Source organism: Oncorhynchus masou, chromosome 30 (assembly GCF_036934945.1).
Source record: "Oncorhynchus masou masou isolate Uvic2021 chromosome 30, UVic_Omas_1.1, whole genome shotgun sequence".
In the NCBI taxonomy this organism is placed as follows: Eukaryota; Metazoa; Chordata; class Actinopteri; order Salmoniformes; family Salmonidae; genus Oncorhynchus; species Oncorhynchus masou.
The window spans coordinates 55349563-55363938 of record NC_088241.1 but is presented as its reverse complement, the minus strand read 5'-3'; the positions used below and the strand labels follow the sequence as shown (position 1 = coordinate 55363938).

Below are 14376 nucleotides of genomic sequence, written 5' to 3'. Positions count from 1 at the left end.
AGCCGGTTTAGGAGACAGACAGAGGCTGAGGGTTACAGGTTAAGAGGGTGGAGAACCTCAGGGGTCTGGTCCCTCAACCAGCTACCACAATGACTGAATGGCTACACAAGTACATTAGTGGGAAGCAGTGCCCTAAACCACTGATACAGGAACAGATATATTTCCATCTATTTAATGGTTCAGGTTAGGATCTGGGGCAGTAAAATCTTATCCTAGGTCTGTGGTTAAGGCCAACTTTTACCTTGGGATTTGGCACTAAATAGAAGCCATTGTGGTTATATGTGCTGCTCCCTGATGTAAAACACTGAACAGAAACCTCATGTTTTTGTGTGAAGTCTGTCTGTTTCTCTGCCAGCTGTCTTTAAATCTCCTTTTGTTCTCTCTTCAACTCTTTTCCTCTCTTCCATTTCCAGTCATTCTAATCTTTATGCGTTTTGTAATTTATGTTGTTGGTAATCTGATCTCACGTGCTGTCACTGTCTGTCTGTGTGTCTCTCTATCTGTCTGTGTGTCTCTGTCTGTCTCTTCCCCACCTGGTTGAATAGTTGTTTCCAGTCTCCCAGACGTCTTTTAGGTTGTTGTGTAACTGGTTTCTAACTGATCTGTCCCTCGTCTCAATTCAAGGGTCTTTATTGGCATGGGAAGCACATGTTAACTTTGCCAAAGCAAGTGAAGTAGATAATATACAAAAGTGAAATAAGGGAAAATAAGTTAACATAAATATTGGTTGTATTTACAATTGTGTTCATTCTTCACTGGTTGCCCTTTTCTTGTGGCAACAGGTCACACATCTTGCTGCTGTGATGGCACACTGTGGAATTTCACCCAGTAGATATGGGAGTTTATCAAAATTGGATTTTCAATTTCTTTGTGGATCTGTGTAATCTGAGGTCAATATGTGTCTCTAATATGGTCTCCCTCTCCAGGGTGTCTCCCCTCCAGAAGTCCGAGATCGTGGACATGGTGAAGAAGCATGTAAAGGCCATCACTCTGGCCATAGGAGACGGGGCCAACGACGTGGGCATGATCCAGACTGCTCATGTGGGGGTTGGCATCAGTGGCAACGAGGGCATGCAGGCCACCAACTCCTCTGACTACTCCATAGCACAGGTAACACACAAAGCAGATTCCAGCCCACAGCTTGTTTGTGAGCTGCTAGCACTCCTGTGTTAATGGTTAGCATGTGTCCCTGTGGGGAGAATGGAGGAGGAGCCAGTTGAAGTATTATGTGAGAGCCAGAGGAATCTAGGAATCTGTCTGTTTATCTGTCTTTACCCCTCGGGTACTGCTTATCTCTTTGTCTCACCCTGTATCCATCTCTCTCTCCCCCTCCCCCTCTGACTGGTCCTAGTTTTCCTACCTAGAGAAGCTGTTGCTGGTCCATGGGGCGTGGAGTTATAACCGTGTCACTAAGTGTATCCTCTACTGTTTCTATAAGAATGTGGTGCTCTACATTATAGAGGTAAGACACAACCCTCCCTCATCCTCACCACGCCCACCCTCCCTTATATAGGTCAGGTCCTATGCATGCCACCCAGAGAGCCAATCAGGTGATGAAGACACATAAAATATGATTTACATTAGTAGGAAGCTGGACTCATTTAGTGAGTGACTAACCCCCTTTTCTATTTTGATGTCATTCTCTCTCTCTCTCTTGCTCGCTCGCTCGCTCACTCACAGACACATACATTAACAGAGACATTTTGCAGCTGTTTGTCGAAATGTTTGACAGTGATGGATGAGGTGCCCCTCTGGTGTCTGCTTTCTGTCACTCACACACACGCACACACTTTACTGGATGCACACACACACACACACACACACGCACACACCTACACTGTGTAGAATGGGTGAGAGACATTTTGGAAGCCCTGAGGGGTATCTGTCAGCTGTGCCCCCTTCTTGGCTCCCTTTCTGTCTAACATTAAGGATGCCAGCAGGTGCAAACCATCATAAGACCCTCTACCTCGCGGTCCCTCTCACACTGGTGTGTGTTTGTTTATCACACATTATTGGCTGCCTGCAGATTTCTATACGTGAAGGGTCATAGATGGTCTCTGTCCACAAAGCAGAGTGTGTGTGCTCCAGGAATATCATCATACACTCTGATCAGTCAGTCTCTCTGTATGGGTGGACACTCCTCCTCAACACCTGACCCAGAGTCAGATTCCAGTGTTTTACTCTTTGTAGATAACGTTAGCAGTGGGTAGTGGAGACTGATCCTAGATCTGTCATCTATGCACAAGGGCCACTTCACCATGAAACAAATCAATGTCTGACATGGTTCTCCTCTATCTAGCCCTATAAAGCCGTTCATTCCATTCTACCTTGTTCACTCATCCTATGTCATTCCTCCCTTGTCCAGCTGTGGTTTGCCTTTGTGAACGGCTTCTCTGGACAGATCCTGTTTGAACGCTGGTGTATCGGCCTCTACAACGTGGTGAGTGTCCACTTTATTCATACTGTCCATTTCCCTGGATCTCTGTCCTTTTACTCTCCCTCGTACTCCATATGTTTCTCTCTCCTTCACCCTTTCCCCCTCTCTCTCTCCCTCCCTCCCTTCATCCCTCTCCTTCCATGTCTCCACTCGGTGTGAGCTGTGTTCTGTTATCTGTGGTCCATCTGCATGCCACAGCAGTGTCTGTTCTCCTCTCTCTCTGCCGCTACGTCTCAGTGATAATGTGTGCAGCCCTCAGGCTCACCATGTTTGGTGGAATTCCTGTTGATTGTGTTGTGTGTTTTCTCAGTCACACAATCTACACAACAGTCACTGTCTGAATCTCTGAAAGGCAGTCGTGTTTGTTTGGGTGTTTTGACTGTGTGTGTGTGTGTGTCAGATCTTCACAGCGCTGCCTCCCTTCACTCTGGGGATCTTTGACCGGCCATGCAGTCAGCAGAACATGCTACGCTTCCCCCAGCTATACAGGATCACCCAGAATGCTGAGGGCTTCAACACCAAGGTACACACACACACACACACACACACACACACACACACAATTACATTGAAATACTGTACAATTATTCATGGACAAGCATATGGAACCATTTTGAACACTGTGAATGAAAAAATGCATACATGATTAGTGTATTATTAGACATAACTTGTGGACCTATATGCACATGTGTGGCGTCATCTGAAATGAAGCTATGATTGTCATGCTCTGTGTTTGATGGGTCATGTCTGGGGCTTGTCTCTCTCTGATGGATTTGAGATGCCTGGTGTTTGTTTGGAACCCCAGCGGGTAAACAAGGTGGCAGGGAGTCCGGGCCGTCTCCATGGCAATGTTAATGAGATTCAGAGGGCCAGAATAAGGAAGTCATTCAGTTAGTGGGTGGAAGGTGTGTGTAATGTGTGTGCGCAGGAGCAGGGCAGTTGGTTGGTAGCGATGGTGAATACACAGTGGTAGTTGTATTACTGTGAGGGAAACACTGTTTTTGGATGTGGCCTCTGTGTGTTTTGGCATTGGTTTGTACTTACTACTACTGCCCTCTCGCTCTCTCCATCCTCTCTCTCTGTCTCTGTGTGTGTGTCTCTGTCTCTCTGTGTGTGTCTCTGTCTCTCTGTGTGTGTCTCTGTTTCTCTCTCTCAGGTGTTTTGGGGTCACTGTATAAATGCTCTGATCCATTCCATTATTCTCTTCTGGTTTCCACTCAAAGTACTAGAACATGGTAAGTAGTGGTGCCTACACCCCCCTGCTAGACACACACTCTTCATTAACTTAATATCTTGTGGTAAATATTTCTGTGTGTGTGTTCTCCCCAGACAGCCCTTTCAACAACGGTCATGGAACAGACTACCTGTTTGTGGGGAACATGGTTTACACGGTAAGCAGATGCCCTACACTGTGTCTCGTCTGAGCATTAACATGGAATCATCCCACTAATGTAATGCCCAGTCTGATCAAATGTGTGTGTTGTGTGTGTCAATTACACTTTTTGGATCCTGCTACAGAGATGCTCGACTCTGGCCATTTCAATCCGTAATGAAGTGCTGCAGTTAGTCTACCTCAGCAATCGCTCTACTCATCTACCTTATTCCCTCTCTCTCCATCACTCTGTTCCTTACATTTAGCACGGTGTGTGTGTGTGTCTGTTGCTTATTTGTTTGTGTTTAGATGGCTGAGAGCAGCAGGTACTCAGTGGGTTTTTTACAGGAATTGTTAAGTTTACAGTATATCATTATGGATGTTTATTATCTCTGGTGTCGTTTGTGAACAAACCCTCCTTCATTCTCTCTTCTCATGCTCTCTTCTCATGCTCTCTTCTCCTGCTCTTTTCTCATTTTCTCATTCTCTCCTTCTCATTCTCTCCTCTCTCTCCTCTCTCTCTCTCTCTCTCTCTTCTCTTCTCTCCTCTCTCTCTCCTCTCTCTCATTCTCTTCTCTCCTCATTTTCTCCTTCTCTCTCATTCTCTCTTCTCTCATTTTCTTCTCTTCTCTCTCTCATTTTCTCCTTCTCTTCTTCTCTTCTCTCCTCATTTTCTCCTTCTCTCTTTCTCTCTTCTCTCCTCATTTCTCCTTCTCTTCATTCTCTCTTCTCTCCTCATTTTCTCTCTTCTCTCTCATTCTCTCTTCTTCTTTTCTCCTCATTTTCTCCTTCTCTCTCATTCTCTCTCTCCTCTTTTTTCTCTCTTCTCTCCTCATTTTCTCCTTCTCTCTCATTCTCTCTTCTCTCCTCATTTTCTCCTTCTCTCTCATTCTCTCTTCTCTCCTCTTTTCTCCTTCTCTCTCATTTTCTTCTCTTCATTTTCTCATTCTCTCTTCTCTCCTCATTTTCTCCTTCTCTCTCATTCTCTCTTCTCTCCTCATTTTCTCCTTCTCTCTCATTTTCTCCTTCTCCTCTCATTCTCTTCTTCTCTCCTCATTTTCTCCTTCTCTCTCATTCTCTCTTCTCTCCTCATTTTCTCTCTCTCTCATTCTCTCTTCTCTCCTCATTTTCTCCTTCTCTCTCTCTCATTTTCTCCTCTCTTCTCTCTTCTCCCTCATTTTCTCCTTCTCTCTCATTCTCTCTCTCCTCATTTTCTCTTCTCTCTCTCTCTCTCTTCTCTCCTCATTCCTCTCTCTCTCATTCTCTCTCTCTCTCTCTCTCTCTCTCATTCTCTCTCTCTCTCTCTCTCTCATTTTTTCTCCTTCTCTCTCTCTTTTCTCTCTTTTCTCATTCTCTTTTCTCTCTCTCATTCTCTCTCTCTCTCATTTTCTCCTTTTCTCCTTCTCTCTCATTTTCTCCTCTCTCTCATTTTCTCTCTCTCCTCATTTTCTTTCTCTCTCTCTCTCTCATTTCTCCTTCTCTCCTCATTTTCTCTCTTTCTCTCTCATTTTCTCTCTCTCTCCTCATTTTCTCTTCTTCTCTCCTCATTTTCTCTCCTTCTCTCCTTCTCTTTTCTCTCTTCTCTCCTCATTTTCTCCTTCTCCTCATTTTCTCTTCTCTCTCATTTTCTTCTCCTCATCTCATTCACTCTTTTCTCTCTCTCTCTCCTCATTTTCTCCTCTCTCTCTCATTTCTCTTCTCTCTCTCATTTTCTCCTTCTCTCTCATTTTCTCCTCTCTCTCTCCTCATTTTCTCCTTCTCTCTCATTTTCTCCTCTCTCTCATTTTCTCTCTCCTCATTTTCTCCTTCTCTCTCATTCTCTCTCTCTCTCATTTTCTCCTCTCTCATTTTCTCTCCTCATTTTCTCATTTTCTCTCTTCTTTTCTCTCCTCATTTTCTCCTCTCTCTCTCCTCATTTTCTCCTCTCTCTCTCATTTTCTCTTCTCTCTCTCTCATTTTCTCCTCTCTCTCTCTCCTCATTTTCTCCTCTCTCTCTCTCTCTCCTCATTTTCTCCTTCTCTCCTCATTTTCTCTTCTCTCATTTTCTCCTTCTCTCTCATTTTCTCTTCTCTCCTCATTTTCTCCTTCTCTCTCATTCTCTCTTCTCTCCTCATTTTCTCCTTCTCTCTCATTCTCTCTTCTCTCTCATTTTCTCTTCTCTCTCATTCTCTTTCTCTCCTCATTTTCTCCTTCTCTCATTCTCTCTCATTTTCTCTCTCATCTCTCCTCTCTCTCATTCTTCTCTCTTCTCTCTCATTCTCTCTTCTCTCATTTTTCTCCTTCTCTCCTCATTTTCTCTTCTCTCTCATTCTCTCTTCTCTCCTCTTTTCTCCTTCTCTCTCATTCTCTCTTCTCTCCTCATTTCTCTCTCTCTCTTCTCTCTCATTCTCTCTTCTCTCCTCATTTTCTCCTTCTCTCTCATTTCTCTTCTCCTTTTTCTCCTTCTCTCTCATTCTCTCTTCTCTCCTCATTTTCTCCTTCTCTCTCATTCTCTCTTCTCTCCTCATTTTCTCCTTCTCTCTCATTCTCTTCTCTCCTCATTTTCTCTTCTCTCTCATTCTCTCTCTCTCCTCATTTTCTCCTTCTCTCTCTCTCTTTCTCCCTCATTTTCTCCTTCTCTCTCTTCTCTCTTCTCATTTTCTCTCTTCTCTTTCTCTCTCTCTTCTCATTTTCTCTCTTCTCTCCTCATTTTCTCTTCTCTCTTCTCTTTCTCTCATTTTCTCTTCTCTCTCTCCTCATTTTCTCCTTCTCTCTCTCCTCATTTTCTCCTCTCTCATTCTCTTCTCTCCTCATTTTCTCCTCTCTCTCATTCTCTCTTCTCTCTTTTCTCCTTCTCTCTCATTCTCTCTTCTCTCCTCATTTTCTCTCATTCTCTTTTCTCTCTCTCTCTCTCCTCATTTTCTCCTCTCTCTCATTCTCTCTTCTCTCCTCATTTTCTCCTTCTCTCTCATTCTCTCTTTCTCTCCTCATTTTCTCTCATTTTTTTCTCTCTCTCTCTTTTCTCCTCTCTCTCTCCTCATTTTCTCCTCTCTCTCTCTCATTTTCTCTTCTCTCTCTCCTCTCTTTTCTCCTTCTCTCTCTCCTCATTTTCTCCTTCTCTCATTCTTCTTCTCTCTCATTTTCTCCTTCTCTCATTCTCTCTTCTCTCCTCATTTTCTCCTTCTCTCTCATTCTCTCTTCTCTCATTTTCTCTCATTCTCTTTTCTCTCTCTCTCTCCTCATTTTCTCCTCTCTCTCCTCATTTTCTCTCTCTCTCTCTCTCCTCATTTTCTCCTCTCTCTCTCATTTTCTCCTTCTCTCTCTCTCCTCATTTTCTCCTTCTCTCTCATTCTCTTTCTCTCCTCATTTTCTCCTTCTCTCTTCTCTTTCCTCATTTTCTCCTTCTCTCTCATTCTCTTCTCTCCTCATCTCCTTCTCTCTCATTCTCTCTTCTCTCCTCATTTTCTCCTTCTCTCATTCTCTCTTCTCTCCCTCATTTTCTCCTTCTCTCTCGTTCTTCTCATTTTCTCCTCTTCTTCTCTCTTCTTCTCCTCATTTTCTCCTTCTCATTCTCTCTTCTCTCCTCATTTTCTCTCATTCTCTCTCTTCTCTCTCTCATTTTCTCTCTCTCCTCTCTCTCATTTTCTCCTCTCTCTCTCTCTCCCCTCATCTCCTCTCTCTCTCATTTTCTCCTCTCTCTCTCTCTCCCTCATTTTCTCCTTCTCTCTCTCTCCTCATTTTCTCCTTCTCTTCTCTCTTCTCTCCTCCTCATTTTCTCCTTCTCTCTCATCTCTCTCCTCATTTTCTCCTTCTCTCTTCTCCTCTTCTTCCTCATTTTCTCATTCTCTTTTCTCTCTTCTCTCTCCCTCATTTTCTCCTCATTTTCTCTCTCTTCTCTCCTCATTTTCTCTTTCTCTCTCATTCTCTTCTCTCTCATTTTCTCCTTCTTCTCATTCTCTCTTCTCTCCTCATTTTCTCTCATTCTCTTTTCTCTCTCTCTCTCTCCTCATTTTCTCCTTCTCTCTCTCTCTCCTCATTTTCTCCTTCTCTCTCATTCTCTCTCTCTCCTCATTTTCTCCTTCTCTCATTCTCTCTTCTCTCCTCATTTTCTCCTTCTCTCTCATTCTCTCTCTCCTCATTTTCTCTCATTCTCTCTCCTTCTCTCCTCATTTTCTCCTTCTCTCCTCATTTTCTCTCTCTCTCTCTCTTCTCCTCATTTTCTCCTCTCTCTCTCTCATTTTCTCCTTCTCTCTCTCTCTCCTCATTTTCTCCTTCTCTCTCTTCTCCTTCTCTCCTCATTTTCTCCTTCTCTCTCATTCTCTCTTCTCCTCATTTTCTCTCATTCTCTTTTCTCTCTCTCTCTCCTCATTTTTCCTCTCTCTCTCTCTCCTCATTTTCTCCTTCTCTCTCTCTCCTTTTCTCCTTCTCTCTCTCTCTCCTCATTTTCTCCTTCTCTCTCTCTCTCCTCATTTTCTCTTCTCTCCTCATTTTCTCCTTCTCTCTCATTCTCTCTTCTCTCCTCATTTTCTCCTTCTCTCTCATTCTCTCTTCTCCCTCATTTTCTCCTTCTCTCTCATTCTCTTTCTCTCCTCATTTTCTCTCATTCTCTTTTTCTCTCTCTCTCCTCATTTTCTCCTCTCTCTCTCTCTCCTCATTTTCTCCTCTCTCTCTCTCCTCATTTTCTCCTCTCATTCTCTCTCCTCATTTTCTCCTTCTCTCTTCTCTCCTCATTTTCTCCTTCTCTCATTCTCTCTTCTCTCCTCATTTTCTCCTTCTCTCTCATTCTCTTTCTCTCCTCATTTTCTCTCATTCTCTTTCTCTCTCTTCTCTCTCTTTTCTCCTCATTTTCTCCTCTCTCTCCTCATTTTCTCCTCTCTCTCTCTCTCCTCATTTTCCCTCCTCTCCTCCTCTCCTCCCTCATTTTCTCCTCTCTCTCATTTTCTCCTCTCTCTCTCATTTTCTCCTTCTCTCTCTCTCTCTCCTCATTTTCTCCTTCTCTCTCTCTCTCCTCATTTTCTCCTTCTCTCTCTCATTTTCTTCTCTCCTCATTTTCTCCTTCTCTCCTCATTTTCTCTTCTCTCCTCATTTTCTCCTTCTCTCTCATTCTCTCTTCTCTCCCTCATTTTCTCCTTCTCTCTCATTCTCTCTTCTCTCCTCATTTTCTCCTTTTCTCTCATTCTCTCTCATTCTCTCTCTCATTTTCTCCTCTCTCCTCATTTTCTCCTCTCTCTCTCCTCATTTTCTCCTTCTCTCTCTTTTCTCTTCTCTCTCATTTTCTCCTCTCTCATTCTCTCTTCTCTCCTCATTTTCTCCTTCTCTCATTCTCTCTTCTCTCCTCATTTTCTCCTTCTCTCTCATTCTCTCTTCTCTCCTCATTTTCTCCTTCTCTCTCATTCTCTCTTCTCTCCTCATTTTCTCCTTCTCTCCTCATTCTCTCTCTCTCCTCATTTTCTCCTTCTCTCTCATTCTCTCTTCTCTCCCTCATTTTCTCCTTCTCTCTCATTCTCTCTTCTCTCCTCATTTTCTCCTTCTCTCTCATTCTCTCTTCTTTTCTCCTCATTTTCTCCTTCTCTCTCATTCTCTCTTCTCTCCTCATTTTCTCCTTCTCTCTCATTCTCTCTTCTCTCCTCATTTTCTCCTTCTCTCTCATTCTCTCTTCTCTCCTCATTTTCTCCTCTCTCATTCTCTCTCTCCCTCATTTTCCCTTCTCATTCTCTCTCTCTCCTCATTTTCTCCTTCTCTCTCATTCTCTCTTCTCTCCTCATTTTCTCCTTCTCTCTCATTCTCTCCTCTCTCCTCATTTTCTCCTTCTCTCTCATTCTTCTCTCTTCTCTCTCATTTTCTCCTTCTCTCTCTTCTCTCTTCTCTCCTCATTTTCTCCTTCTCTCTCTTCTCTCTCTTCTCCTCATTTTCTCTTCTCTCTCATTCTCTCTTCTCTCTCATTTTCTCTCTTCTCTCTCTCATTTCTCTTCTCTCTCCTCATTTTCTCCTCTCTCTCTCTCTCTCTCTTCTCATCCTCCTTCTCTCTCTCATTTTCTCCTTCTCTCTCTCTCTCATTTTCTCTTTTCCTCTCTCTCCTCATTTTCTCCTCTCTCTCTCTCCTCATTTTCTCCTCTCTCTCTCCCTCATTTTCTCCTCTCTCTCTCTCTCTCCTCTCATTTTCTCCCTTCTCTCTCCTCATTTCTCATTTCTCCTCATTTTCTCTCTCCTCATTTTCTCCTTCTCTCTCATTTTCTCCTCTCTCTTTTCTCCTCATTTTCTCCTTCTCTCTCATTCTCTCTTCTCTCCTCATTTTCTCCTTCTCTCTCATTCTCTCTCTCCTCATTTTCCTTTTCTCTCATTTTCTCATTCTCTCCTCATTTTCTCTCTCATTCTCTTTTCTCTCTTTTCTCCTCATTTTCTCTCTCATTCTCTTTTCTCTCTCTCTCTCCTTCTCTCCTCATTTTCTCCTTCTCTTCTCTTCTCCCTCATTTTCTCCTTCTCTCTCATTCTCTCTTCTCTCCTCTCTCTCTCCTCTCTCTCATTCTCTTCTCTCCTCATTTTCTCCTTCTCTCTCATTCTCTCTTCTCTCCTCATTTTCTCCTTCTCTCTTCTCTCCTCATTTTCTCCTTCTCTCTCATTCTCTCTTCTCTCCTCATTTTCTCCTTCTCTCTCATTCTCTCTTCTCTCCTCATTTTCTCCTTCTCTCTCATTCTCTTTCTCTCCTCATTTTCTCCTTCTCTCTCATTCTCTCTTCTCTCCTCATTTTCTCCTTCTCTCTCATTCTCTCTTCTCTCCTCATTTTCTCCTTCTCTCTCATTCTCTCTTCTCTCCTCATTTTCTCCTTCTCTCTCATTCTCTCTCTCTCCCTCATTTTCTCCTTTTCTCTCATTCTCTCTTCTCTCCTCATTTTCTCTCTCTCATTCTCTTTCTCTCTTTCTCTCCTCATTTTCTCCTCATTCTCTTTTCTCTCTCTCTCTCCTTCTCTCCTCATTTTCTCCTCTCTCTCTCCTTCTCTCCTCATTTTCTCCTTCTCTCTCATTCTCTCTTCTCTCCTCATTTTCTCCTTCTCTCATTCTCTCTTCTCTCCTCATTTTCTCCTTCTCTCTCATTCTCTTTCTCTCCTCATTTTCTCCTTCTCTCTCGTTCTCATTTTCTCCTTCTCTCTCTTCTCTCTTCTCTCCTCATTTTCTCCTTCTCTCTCGTTCTCTCTTCTCTCCTCATTTTCTCCTTCTCTCTCATTCTCTCTTCTCTCCTCATTTTCTCCATTCTCTCTCTCTTCTCTCTTCTCATTTTCTCCTCTCTCTCTCTCTCTCCTCATTTTCTCCTCTCTCTCTCTCTCCTCATTTTCTCTCTCTCTCTCTCTCTCTCATTTTCTCCTCTCTCTCTCTCCTCATTTTCTCCTTCTCTCTCTCTCTCTCATTTTCTCCTTCTCTCTCATTCTCTCTTCTCTCCTCATTTTCTCCTTCTCTCTCATTCTCTCTTCTCTCCTCATTTTCTCCTTCTCTCTCATTCTCTCTTCTCTCTCCTCATTTTCTCTCATTCTCTTTTCTCTCTCTCTCTCTCCTCATTTTCTCCTCTCTCTCTCCTCCTCATTTTCTCCTTCTCTCTCATTCTCTCTTCTCTCCTCATTTTCTCCTTCTCTCTCATTCTCTCTTCTCTCCTCATTTTCTCTCATTCTCTTTCTCTCTCTCTCTCTTTTCTCTCTCTCCTCATTTTCTCCTCTCTCTCCTCATTTTCTCCTTCTCTCTCTCATTTTCTCCTTCTCTCTCTCTCTCCTCATTTTCTCCTTCTCTCTCATTCTCTTCTCTCCTCATTTTCTCCTTCTCTCTCATTCTCTCTTCTCTCCTCATTTTCTCTCATTCTCTTTTCTCTCTCTCTCTCTCCTCATTTTCTCCTCTCTCTCTCTCATTTTCTCCTCTCTCTCTCTCTCCCTCATTTTCTCCTCTCTCTCTCTCTCTCCTCATTTTCTCCTTCTCTCTCTCTCTCCTCATTTTCTCCTTCTCTCTCATTCTCTCTTCTCTCCTCATTTTCTCCTTCTCTCTCATTCTCTCTTCTCTCCTCATTTTCTCTCATTCTCTCTCTCTCTCTCTCTCTCTCATTTTCTCCTCTCTCTCTCTCCTCATTTTCTCCTTCTCTCTCTCTCCTCATTTTCTCCTTCTCTCTCTCTCTCCTCATTTTCTCCTTCTCTCTCTCTCTCCTCATTTTCTCCTTCTCTCTCTCTCTCCTCATTTTCTCCTTCTCTCTCATTCTCTCTTCTCTCCTCATTTTCTCCTTCTCTCTCATTCTCTCTTCTCTCCTCATTTTCTCCTTCTCTCTCATTCTCTCTTCTCTCCTCATTTTCTCTCATTCTCTTTTCTCTCTCTCTCTCTCCTCATTTTCTCCTCTCTCTCTCTCTCTCCTCATTTTCTCCTCTCTCTCTCCTCATTTTCTCCTTCTCTCTCTCTCTCCTCATTTTCTCCTTCTCTCTCTCTCCTCATTTTCTCCTTCTCTCTCATTCTCTCTTCTCTCCTCATTTTCTCCTTCTCTCTCATTCTCTCTTCTCTCCTCATTTTCTCTCATTCTCTTTTCTCTCTCTCTCTCTCTCCTCATTTTCTCCTCTCTCTCTCCTCATTTTCTCCTCTCTCTCTCTCTCTCCTCATTTTCTCCTCTCTCTCTCTCTCTCCTCATTTTCTCCTCTCTCTCTCCTCATTTTCTCCTCTCTCTCTCCTCATTTTCTCCTTCTCTCTCTCTCTCTCCTCATTTTCTCCTTCTCTCTCTCTCTCCTCATTTTCTCCTTCTCTCCTCATTTTCTCCTTCTCTCCTCATTTTCTCCTTCTCTCCTCATTTTCTCCTTCTCTCCTCATTTTCTCCTTCTCTCTCATTCTCTCTTCTCTCCTCATTTTCTCCTTCTCTCTCATTCTCTCTTCTCTCCTCATTTTCTCCTTTTCTCTCATTCTCTCTCATTCTCTCCTCATTTTCTCCTCTCTCCTCATTTTCTCCTCTCTCTCTCCTCATTTTCTCCTTCTCTCCTCATTTTCTCCTTCTCTCTCATTTTCTCCTCTCTCATTCTCTCTTCTCTCCTCATTTTCTCCTCTCTCATTCTCTCTTCTCTCCTCATTTTCTCCTTCTCTCTCATTCTCTCTTCTCTCCTCATTTTCTCCTTCTCTCCTCATTCTCTCTTCTCTCCTCATTTTCTCCTTCTCTCTCATTCTCTCTTCTCTCCTCATTTTCTCCTTCTCTCTCATTCTCTCTTCTCTCCTCATTTTCTCCTTCTCTCTCATTCTCTCTTCTCTCCTCATTTTCTCCTTCTCTCTCATTCTCTCTTCTCTCCTCATTTTCTCCTTCTCTCTCATTCTCTCTTCTCTCCTCATTTTCTCCTTCTCTCTCATTCTCTCTTCTCTCCTCATTTTCTCCTTCTCTCTCATTCTCTCTTCTCTCCTCATTTTCTCCTTCTCTCTCATTCTCTTTCTCTCCTCATTTTCTCCTTCTCTCTCATTCTCTCTTCTCTCCTCATTTTCTCCTTCTCTCTCATTCTCTCTTCTCTCCTCATTTTCTCCTTCTCTCTCATTCTCTCTTCTCTCCTCATTTTCTCCTTCTCTCTCATTTTCTCTCTCTTCTCTCCTCATTTTCTCCTTCTCTCTCATTCTCTCTTCTCTCCTCATTTTCTCCTTCTCTCTCATTCTCTCTTCTCTCCTCATTTTCTCTCATTCTCTTTTTCTTCTCTCTTCTCTCTCATTTTCTCTCATTCTCTCTCTCTCTCTCTCTCTCTCATTTTCTCTCATTCTCTTTTTCTCCTCTCTCTCTCTCTCTCCTCATTTTCTCCTCTCTCTCTCTCTCCTCATTTTCTCCTCTCTCTCTCTCTCCTCATTTTCTCCTCTCTCTCTCTCTCCTCATTTTCTCCTCTCTCTCTCTCTCCTCATTTTCTCCTTCTCTCTCATCCTCATTCTTCCCTCTTTCTCTCTCTCTCTCTCATTTTCTCCTCTCTCTCTCTCTCTCCTCATTTTCTCTCTCTCTCTCTCCTCATTTTCTCCTCTCTCTCTCTCCTCATTTTCTCCTCTCTCTCTCTCTCATTTTCTCTCTCTCTCTCCTCATTTTCTCCTCCTCTTTTCTCCTCTCTCCTCATTTTCTCCTTCTCTCCTCATTTTCTCCTTCTCTCCTCATTTTCTCCTTCTTTTCTCCTCATTTTCTCCTTCTCTCTCATTCTCTCTTCTCTCCTCATTTTCTCCTTCTCTCTCATTCTCTCTTCTCTCCTCATTTTCTCCTTTTCTCTCATTCTCTCTTCTCTCCTCATTTTCTCTCTCATTCTCTTTTCTCTCTCTTTCTCTCCTCATTTTCTCTCTCATTCTCTTTTCTCTCTCTCTCTCCTTCTCTCCTCATTTTCTCCTTCTCTCTCCTTCTCTCCTCATTTTCTCCTTCTCTCTCATTCTCTCTTCTCTCCTCATTTTCTCCTTCTCTCTCATTCTCTCTTCTCTCCTCATTTTCTCCTTCTCTCTCATTCTCTCTTCTCTCCTCATTTTCTCCTTCTCTCCTCATTTTCTCCTTCTCTCTCATTCTCTCTTCTCTCCTCATTTTCTCCTTCTCTCTCATTCTCTCTTCTCTCCTCATTTTCTCCTTCTCTCTCATTCTC

General features: G+C 43.1%; 1 protein-coding gene across 5 annotated transcripts in view; it reads left to right on the top strand.

The window, feature by feature from the left end:
• The window catches only part of atp8a2 (ATPase phospholipid transporting 8A2), a 78068-nt gene that overhangs the window by 46341 nt on the left and 17351 nt on the right, over positions 1-14376 (top strand). For all 5 annotated transcript variants that reach the window (XM_064949434.1, XM_064949433.1, XM_064949432.1 and 2 more), the window contains 6 exons: positions 927-1110; positions 1352-1462; positions 2366-2440; positions 2838-2960; positions 3594-3672; positions 3767-3828. In XM_064949434.1, coding sequence (XP_064805506.1) covers positions 927-1110; positions 1352-1462; positions 2366-2440; positions 2838-2960; positions 3594-3672; positions 3767-3828 — 634 coding nt within the window. The remainder of the gene's footprint in view (positions 1-926; positions 1111-1351; positions 1463-2365; positions 2441-2837; positions 2961-3593; positions 3673-3766; positions 3829-14376) is intronic.